The sequence below is a fragment of the Mytilus trossulus genome, chromosome 5, assembly GCF_036588685.1.
Source record: "Mytilus trossulus isolate FHL-02 chromosome 5, PNRI_Mtr1.1.1.hap1, whole genome shotgun sequence".
NCBI lineage: Eukaryota > Metazoa > Mollusca > Bivalvia > Mytilida > Mytilidae > Mytilus > Mytilus trossulus.
The window spans coordinates 5,555,290-5,565,559 of record NC_086377.1 but is presented as its reverse complement, the minus strand read 5'-3'; the positions used below and the strand labels follow the sequence as shown (position 1 = coordinate 5,565,559).

Here is a 10,270-nt window from a genome sequence, read left to right as displayed (position 1 = left end):
CTATTATTGTGTAACTATTAACTAACATGATTAAGTTACATAAGTTAAAATGTATTATTTATCATTTGCCGTTTTCTTTCGCTGACTGAATTCATTAAATCAGGAAATAACCGAAATATAAGAATCTTTTACAGTTTGCTATACAATATATTCATAAGGTAGTTTTTTTTTCATTACGAAGTATAAGTGTTTACCTTTAATTTCTTACGGGATGCATCTAGATGCTTGTTTAGAGCATTGGAGGGGGTCTTATTAGGGGTAACCGTGACGCAGGATTGCTGATTGATTTAGAAAACGGTAAATATGCTGAGCCTGACTCAGCTAGTATAACCATGTGATTGTATCGCATTCTCGGCAAATTACAAAGAATAACAACTTGTGTGTGAAGATTGTAGATTGTAATTCCACCAGAAATGATACAGGAGTTTTACAGAGTGTGTAATGTTTGGTAAACTGAAAGAAACAAAAATACAATATTTACAATATGTACGAAAGAAATATATGAATGTTCAATGCAATAATAATATCAAGTCAAAAACGAAAGTAGAATTCTCAGTTCAATTCATAGAAATAAACAATTACAGTTCGTATTGTTGAATAAACGTGGAATCCAAGTTAACGGAATTAACGGTATATATATTTAACAGTTTATAATTGATTTGAAACGTACTTGACGGTGATTTGTCACAATATCCGCAGGAGCAGTTTTGTCGTGGCATCCATTTGCAATAGACCGGTGAGGAAGAGAAAGTAAGCACTAGTGAAAATACGGAGAAGTTCAGATTATTTCCGGAAAATACGGATGTCTAAAAATCCAATCAAATAGACTATACAGTGAATATAATTGCGGATGTGATCCAGAATACTCCCCGTCTGAAATTTACCTGACATCACTATTATTCCATAAGATATAACACATATGAATGTCACTATATAAATCCAGAGATATATACATATATTTACACAGGAGTGTTCTCTATGAGAAGAATCATGTCCACGATAGGGCGTGTGTAGGTTGTGGCTTTTCCATTAACGATAACTCGCACTTCTGCTTTTCGGACATGTTCGTCTGAACTTTTAAATGAGTTCACTATAATTCCAACGGGCCATTGGGTACGGCAAATGTTTTTGTCCTTAAGAAGAATGACGTCTCCTTCGATGAGATCACGGCGATCTTCGGTCCATTTTCGTCGTTGTTGTAGTAACGGCAGGTATTCCTTCCTCCAACGGGACCAGAAAACACTGGCCAGAGCCTGTACTCGTCTCCATTCGGCAAGACAGAGATCTCGTTTGTCGAATTCCCCAAGATGGTCTGAAGTGAAAACGTAGTCAGTTTTCTGTGTCAATAACATAGCCGGAGTTAATATTAACGGATTCTCTGGATCTGTTGATACTGGTACCAGAGGTCTAGAGTTCACTATTGCTGAAACTTCTGCCATTAGTGTGTTAAGCACGTCATGCGTAAGGCTTCTTCCGGCTGCATTTAGAAGCATAGAATCAAGAATTCTTCTGGTGATACCAATCATTCTTTCCCAGGCTCCACCCATGTGGGACGAATGCGGTGCATTGAAGATCCAAGTTGTACCAGAACTGTACAGAAACTTCTTGAAGGGTCCATCTTCAACGTTGATTGAATCAATCTTTAAATCGTCGATTGCTCCAATAAAGTTTGTTCCACGGTCAGATCGGAAAATCTTTACTTGGCCTCTTATAGCGGCGAATCTCCTGACGGCGTTTATGAAGGCCGAAGAACTCATTTCCTCGATTAATTCGATGTGAATAGCTCTTGTCACTAAGCATGTGAATAAAATTGCCCAACGTTTGGAGTTGGCGTATCCACCACGTGTTTTACGTGAAACAATTGTCCAGGGTCCAAAGGTGTCTATTCCAACGTTAGTAAACGGAGGTGAAGGTTCAAGACGGTCCTCTGGCAAATCAGACATGATTTGATACTCAGTTTTTCCTCTGAGTTTGCGGCATGTTACACATTTGTGAATAATAGATGAGATTAATTAAGCGTTTTGCTCCTACGATCCAAAATCCTGCGGATCGAATCGCTCCATCTGTGAAATGGCGACCTTGATGTTTTATCTTGTTATGGTAGTGTCGAACTAATAATGTTGCTACATGATTGCGTCCAGGGACGATCAATGGTTTCTTTTCACGGAGGTTCAAGTCCGATTTTACAATACGGCCTCCAACTCGTAATAGTCCTCGTTCATCCAAAAACGGATTGAGGTTAGCTATCGGGCTCCGCTTATTAATTTGTTCCTGACGTTTTATACAATCTATTTCATCTCCATAAACTTCCTGTTGTGCAGATATTAAGATGAAATTTTCGGCATTTGAAAAACTATCCACAGAAGTCACTGATGATGCCTGTTTTGACCCGTGTAAACGAGAGAAACGTTCCAAAAAGGCTATCGCTCGCACAAGTGATGTCCAGTTGGAGAATCGATTGAATCTATCAGTTGCGATACCTTTATGCTCAGGTGTGGAAAATGTTTTTGCAACATTAACAGTTGCACGGATTTCTCCATCTTCTTCTGGATCTATTAGCTGGTATATATCCTCAGAATTCTTCTGTTCTGAGGAAAGAAGTTGTTTTGGTCCTAATAACCATTCGCTGCTGTGAATTTCATGGGCTTGTACGGACCTTGTTCCCGAGTCTGCGGAATTACGGTGAGTTGGTACATAATTCCATTGACTTGGAGAGCTAAATTTTCTTATTTTCTCCACTCGATTGGCGACATAGATGAAGAACCTTCTTGTCTCGTTACTTATGTAGCCTAGGACTACTTTACTGTCTGTGTAGAATTTTACGGTGTCTATATGTAAATCTAAATTATCCATGATGGTCTGTGTTATCTCGACTGCTAATACTGCAGCAGATAGTTCAAGGCGTGGAATAGTATGACCACTTGTTGGTGCAACTTTAGCTTTCCCAAGAATGAATCCTATGTTTGGTTCACCACTACTGTCGGTCGTGCGTAGATATGCAACAGCTGCTATGGCTTTTTCTGATGCATCAGAGAAGACATGTAACTCCTTTGTGGCGGTTTTGCTCAGATACGGCACGTAGGTACGTGGAATGCGCAATGTTTCGATAGCAATTAGAGTATCTCTCCAAGATTTCCACTCATCTGCTGTCTCATCAGTGAGAGGTTGGTCCCAATCGACGGTTTCTGATACTATTTTCCTCAATAGGAGTTTCCCTTGTATAATCACCGGAGCCAAAAATCCCAGAGGATCGTAGAGACTGTTTATCGTTGATAAAATTCCTCTCCGAGTGATCGGTTTGTTTTCTGATGATAATTGAAATAAAAAGTTATCAGTGTTTACGTCCCAGCTGAGACCAAGACTACGTTGTAGGGGTTTGCTATCGCATTCTAAGTCTAGATCTTTAAGATTTGAAGCCAAATCACTGGCATGAAATGCAGACATAACTTCCGCACAATTAGAGGCAAACTTGTGAAGGCGTAAGTTTCCATATCTTGCTAATGCTTGCTGTGTGTCCTTCATGAGCGTAACAGCTTCCTCTTTAGTGGGACATGACGTAAGACCGTCGTCGACATAGAAGTCTCTTGTAACAAAGCTAGTCACGTGACTGCCAAACTCTTGTTTTGATGCTTGAGCTGCTTTTCTGAGTCCAGACGTAGCAACAGCAGGTGACGGACTATTCCCGAAAACATGAACTCTCATGCGGTATTCGACAAGGTTCTCCTGTAGGTCATTGTCTTTATGCCATAAAAATCTCAGGTAATTACGGTGGTCATTTCTGACAACGAAGCAGTGAAACATGTGTTGAACGTCTGCAGTTACTGCGATCATTTCTTTCCTGAAACGCAGCAGTACTCCCAAGAGATCGTTGGTCAAGTCTGGACCTGTAAGCAGGACGCTGTTAAGTGAAACTCCGTTACGTTTGGCGGAAGAATCAAACACACCTCTTATCTGATCGGGTTTCTTCGGATGATAAACACCAAACAATGGCAAATACCAGCACTCCTCATGTTCGTGCAATGGTGGAGCGAGCTCTGCATGATTATTGTCCAGGATCTTACTCATAAAAGTAAGAAAGTGTTCCCGCTTAACTGGGTTTCTATTCAAACTGATGTCTAACATATTGGCACGATGAAGAGCTTGTTGTCTGTTGCTTGGCAATGGCTGTCTTGGCACTCGGAACGGCAACGGTGCTACCCAACTTCCTTCCGAGTCTCTTACAAATTCGTTGTCCATCTGCTTCATGAACATTTTGTCCTCATACGACTGTCCAGGCTTGTCATCGTCCCTTGTTTTTTCAAAGAGTGGCGATTGTAGGTCTTTCGTTACAGGGTCTGTGTAGTTTTCCCGGATGTCAAACTTGCTTGTGCATGGTTGAAAGGTTGAAGGTTGTCCTGTAGGCAAAATGTTGGTTATTTTGACGTTTAACTCAAGAGGAACATGCTGCTTGTTAATGCAGGTTTCTCCTATCACTACCCAACCAAGTTTCAATTGTTGTGCATATGGAGTTCTGGGTGGTCCTATGCGCTGATCGAGGACATGGTGTGCCTCTATAAGGTCTCTGCCAATTAAGAGAAGAATTTGGCAATTTTCCTCTATTGGTGGAATGTTACCTCTAAGTTCTTTTAAATGAGGATGATGCATTGTTACTTCAGGAGTAGGTATTTCGTCCCTATTATTGGGAATATGATCACATTCAATCAGTACAGGAAGGTCAAACTTGTCATTACCATTGATTGATTCCATGACGAAACCTCTTCCTCTTTTGCCGGAAGTGACTATTTTGCCGGAGCATGTTGATAAAGTATAGTTTTCCGGTTTATCTTTGACGTCGAAAAGATTGAAGAATTCGGGCGACGCTAGTGACCGGTTGCTTTGGTCATCAATGATGGCGTACATGCGAATAACTTTGTACTGGTTATCTTTGTGATAAACATTCACAGGAAGTATTTTAGCACAAGATTTCCCACTATATGTATATTTGCAGATCTCAGTACAGGTAGAGTTAACTGAGGTTGCCTTAGTTTCAGCCGATTCTATAGGCTCCCCGCCGTAGGCTTGCTTAGGCGAGCTAGACTGCGAACTTGTAGGTTGCTGTGGTCTAGTGATGTGAAGTGCGGTAGTGTGTTGTTTACTTCCACATTCTTTACAACTTATGCTTGCATTGCAATCCCGGCTTCTATGTGTGGTAGAATCACAACACTTGTAACATACATTGTTTTCCTTCAAAAGACCTTTGCGCTCCTCTATTGACTTGGCTCGGAACGCTCGACATTCATTTAAGGAATGCTTTGTATTGTGCAGAATACAAAGACCTTGTTTGCTGGCGTCTCTAGATTGCTGCTCAACTGCTGTTTTATGAGCACCAACTTTAGTTCTAGGGTAAGGCGTAGACCTTGGCGCAGCACCTTTTGTATTTGGTGTGGCTTTTGACCCAAAGATGAACCCAGGATCGTTCTTTGTTTTGCTGATTTCCCTGATGTAGGCAGAGAATTCTGTGAAAGGTGGAAAGGCAACGTCATATTTAGCCTTGTATCTTGTAGCCCTTGTGGTCCACTTTTCTTGGAGTCCGTACGGTAATTTTTCAACAATAGGATTTATCCCGGACGAGGAGTCAAAATATGCTAGCAAACATCCCAGCTTGGGATTTTCCTTGTGATATTCTATTTCTGATAGAATGTCAGACAGTTCGTAGAGACGTGTGTTGTCCTTATTTGTTAAGGTAGGGAATTTTTCAAGTTTACTCTTGAGAGAGGCTTCCAACATTTCTGGAGCACCATACCGCTCGTCAAGCCTCTTCCATAATCTCTGTATACCTATGGTAGGATTATTAGCGTTCGACGCTCTTATGCTAATGGCGTGTTTAGCAGACTCTGGACCGAGCCACTTGATCAGTAAATAGATCTGTTCCGAGTCAGAGACTTGCAACTCATCAGTCACGTTCTTGAAGCTTGCTTTCCAAGTATGAAATGACTCTGCCCGATCGTTAAAGCTTGTTAATCGGGAGAAAAGCAAGTCCTTGCGTAAAAGGAATCTAGTTATCTCTGATGTAAAGTTGATTTGTTGCTGGTGTGCAACAGGGATCTCTTCTATTACGCCTTGTTTTTGGTGTGGAACAGGGATCTCTTCTATAAAGTCTTGTTTAGTGCGTAAGACAGGGATCGCTTCTTTAACACCCTGTTTTTGATGTTCAGTAGGGCTCTCATCTGAAAGGCCTAGTTTTTGTATGCCGGTTACTAATCCCAGATCTGGGATAAAGGTAACTTCCGGTGACTTATTATTGGAAGGCAAGACAGCAGATGTCTGTGACAGCAAGTTCGGTGCCACGGATGGCACGAACGCTGGTGCGTCGTGACTCAGCTCGATCTTAACAGGAACTTGTTTTTTCCTTTGAGGTTCTGTTACTTCCTTTACAACAGTTGATACAGGAAGTGTATTTACGAAATCTTGCACACGCTGGAGCGGGTCTTCCTTTTCGTCAGGGAGATCGCTATACGCTTGGCTATCATCGTATTCCAGGATACGAGCCTCGGCTTCTGCGGCTGCAGCTTCTCTCTGTGCTTCAAGAAGGTTAAATTTGGCTTTAAGCGCGGCCTTTTCCCGGCTTATTCGTGCGGCTTCTTGTTGCATTTCAGCCTTTCTGCGCATAGCCTCTTGTTCTAATTGCACTTTTCTGTGAGCGGCCTCCTGTTCTAGCTGAGCTGTTCTCTGTACGGCCTCCTGTTGACGTTGAGCTACTTCTTGCTCCATTTCTGCCTTTGTGTGTGCTGCTTCCTGTTCCATTTCAATTTGTCTGAACAGGGCTTGTTCCTCTAACATTGCTTCCTGTTGTAGGATAATGGCATGTTTTTCTACAAAGGCTATTTTAGACTTGGCAGCCTCTGCCTTGGCACGCTTTCTCCGTGCTAGACTTGACATGTCTGACACGTTAGAGCTACCACTGCGTGAGGTTTTCTTACCTTTTGAGGTCTTTGTTTTAGTGGATTTGGCCCTTGATAGGGCGAGGCGATGCTCGTGTAGTTTTTCCATAACAAGTTCCACTTTGGACAGACGTAAATCCAAAGAGAGTTTACATGCATCAATTTCTTTTTGACTCTCCAATGTTCTGGTCCTTTTCAGAAATTCTAGATATTCATCTGTGAGCCTACGATAATTATTGCAGGCTTTAACAAGTTTGTCCTGGACTGTTAGGAGTTGCTGGAGATCGTTAGGTGGCGTTGTTACTTCCAATAACTTGGATTCAATGTCTGTCCAGAGAGCCTCTAGTTCCTGACAGAACTTGTCACGTTTTTCAGTGAAAGCTCCTTGTCCTTTTTCAGTGAGGTCACGTACTCGCCTAGCCTCGGGTTTTTCATCTGACTGGATTGTATTTGATGGATTTTGTAATAGTTCTAAATCTGGAGCATTTCCCTCTGGGGTCTGTATCTCTTCTTGTTGTTCCTCATGACTGGGATCCATGTTGACTCAACGTTGTTAGGTTGCTGTCGAGTATACACAAGCTATGTAGTCCACTGTCAGTGTAAAGGTATGACGTTGCTACGTTGTCGTTCCTTGTCTGGATATGTAAAGACAGGTTGTCGTCAATTTACCATGCTGAGCCTGACTCAGCTAGTATAACCATGTGATTGTATCGCAATCTCGGCAAATTACAAAGAATAACAACTTGTGTGTGAAGATTGTAGATTGTAATTCCACCAGAAATGATACAGGAGTTTTACAGAGTGTGTAATGTTTGGTAAACTGAAAGAAACAAAAATACAATATTTACAATATGTACGAAAGAAATATATGAATGTTCAATGCAATAATAATATCAAGTCAAAAACGAAAGTAGAATTCTCAGTTCAATTCATAGAAATAAACAATTACAGTTCGTATTGTTGAATAAACGTGGAATCCAAGTTAACGGAATTAACGGTATATATATTTAACAGTTTATAATTGATTTGAAACGTACTTGACGGTGATTTGTCACAATATCCGCAGGAGCAGTTTTGTCGTGGCATCCATTTGCAATAGACCGGTGAGGAAGAGAAAGTAAGCACTAGTGAAAATACGGAGAAGTTCAGATTATTTCCGGAAAATACGGATGTCTAAAAATCTAATCAAATAGACTATACAGTGAATATAATTGCGGATGTGATCCAGAATAGTAAATACACAACAGGAGATTGGAAATTACAAAATTGAGAATAGCTTACAAACATAGTCAGCGGAGGGACGAAACTCTGCACACGGCACACAGACTTGTCTTATATTATCAATCGGTTGCGTAACTCGAAAAATTACAGCGTCGCATTACGGCCATTGTCGTGATCGATAGGGAGCGTAATAAAAAAAATGGTCACAATCCATTCATCATTCAGTCACGTCTCAGTTATTACAGCTGAACGAACGTGCTGGGCTAGCTCTCTTTTACTCACTATCTTCGATTTACATTCAGATGATCAATGACTTACTACTTTAGATGACAGAAACCAAGTCAACACTGTACAGTCAACGTTGTAGTTGCGTATTCCCGCGTTAACATGCACTCCAAAATCTTAAGCACTAAGTCCAAGACTCATCTACTACTAAGCAGCCGTTGTGAAGAAATAACAACAAAATAGTAAACATAACAAACCAAAACAGCTCATAAAACCAAGATGGCGACCTCAAAGATGGTAAACACCACCAGTTCCTTACCGGTGGCACAACATTATTCAAATGCTCACCAATCGTTTTCGGGCACCAAGCCGACCGTGCAAGGACTGTCGTTAAAAACTTCCATTTGTTGTTATCGGTTGCAGTGATAACGTTTCATTTACTATAACAAGCAATCAGTGGTGTGAAAAGGACATTGAAAATTTGTGGACTGAGATTATAAACGACATAATCAGTTACATTGTATATATTGTTACAATGAATTTTTATCCATTTTGAAAATGCATAAACTATTTGCCATTGGATATTCAGCAACTATAAACCAATCAAACAATCATTGTTTGGGAAACACTCTTTATGATATTACATTTTAAACATGTGGAGGATGTTAAGAGAGTGCTAGGATCTCTGCACATTAGCAATCCGTGTTTTGTAAATGTCCGTTCGTAAACTAATTAACCCTGACATACTTGCAGACAAAAACTCCATTCAGGTCGACCCCTATCACTCGACTTTCCTGGTGTACTTATACAATTACAAATACAAATGGGGAATGTGTCAAAGAGACAACAACCCGACCACATAACAGACAGCAGCAGAAGGTCACCGATAGTTCTTCAATGCAGCAAGAAATTTCCGTACTCGGTGGCGTTCCTCAGCTTGACCCGGCCTTTAACAAATATATATACTAGTTCAGTGATAATAAACACCATTCTTAACTCCAAGTTATGCACAAAAAACAAAAATTTAAAATGATACAATACTAACAAAGGCCAGAGGCTTTTGACTTGTATATATGTTTTGATAATGTAATTTGTTCTAGTCCTGAACGTGAAAAAATAAAATGGTAGCTCTCTTATGTAACAATGAGGTGAGCTTTGGAAAAATCTATAAAATAAGCTAAAAAACATCGCCGGTGTATTATTGAAACGTAATATGTTTCAGGCCACACTGTGACTTTGAGATAAAGAACAACAGTAAAAGCGATGTTTATTTGCTTTTTGTTTCTTTTACTGTGCCCATTCTGAGTGTGTGCCATTTTTATTATGATTGACAGTTTTCCCGCCAAAGGTTTGTGGTTCTCTCCGGTAACTCCGGCTTCCCCCACCAATAAACATCGGCCGTCGTGATACGGTCAAGAGTGACAAAAGTGGTGTTAAACACAAAAACTAAATCATTCAACAATTCTTTATCCAAATGGCTGTATGCCTTAATAATTATTTGAAATTTACAATGTGGACATCTTTTGGTTAAGGAGTATTCTTCCCCTGGTCAAAGTTGTAGCTGAATATGCACAACTGACAACTGGCGAACCTTGTTTATGAGTGAACATATCAATACAACTTAATGTAGTTTAATCTTATTTTCTAAACACATAGCTGTTTTAAATGAAAAATTGTAGGTAAAGCATATTATATTAGGTTTAATATTGAATAAATCCAGACCTTATAGTCTTTAGTCTAAGACAGAGATAACAAGTGTACATCCAAACATATCATTCGAAAATAAGCTGACAAAGCCATGGCTAAACAAGAAAAAAAACAGACAGGAAAACAAAATAAATAACTGCATAGCAACAAGAACCCAACCAAAAAGTACGGTGAGTCACAGGTGTTCCGGGAAGAGT

General features: G+C 40.3%; 1 protein-coding gene across 1 annotated transcript; it reads right to left on the bottom strand.

The window, feature by feature from the left end:
* Positions 1 to 301: 301 nt before the first annotated feature.
* Positions 302 to 1,988, bottom strand: LOC134718481 (uncharacterized). The gene is made up of 2 exons (XM_063581040.1): positions 671 to 1,988; positions 302 to 453 (listed from the first exon to the last, which is right to left on the bottom strand). Exon 1 carries the CDS (start codon positions 1,941 to 1,943, stop codon positions 960 to 962), a length of 984 nt encoding a protein of 327 aa, XP_063437110.1. The 5' UTR covers positions 1,944 to 1,988; the 3' UTR covers positions 302 to 453; positions 671 to 959.
* Between the last annotated feature and the right edge of the window lie 8,282 nt (positions 1,989 to 10,270).

Coding starts and splice junctions, on each gene's coding strand:
- LOC134718481 (XM_063581040.1), bottom strand. CDS start 1,943: ATGTCTGATTTGCCAGAGGACCGTCTTGAACCTTCACCTCCGTTTACT.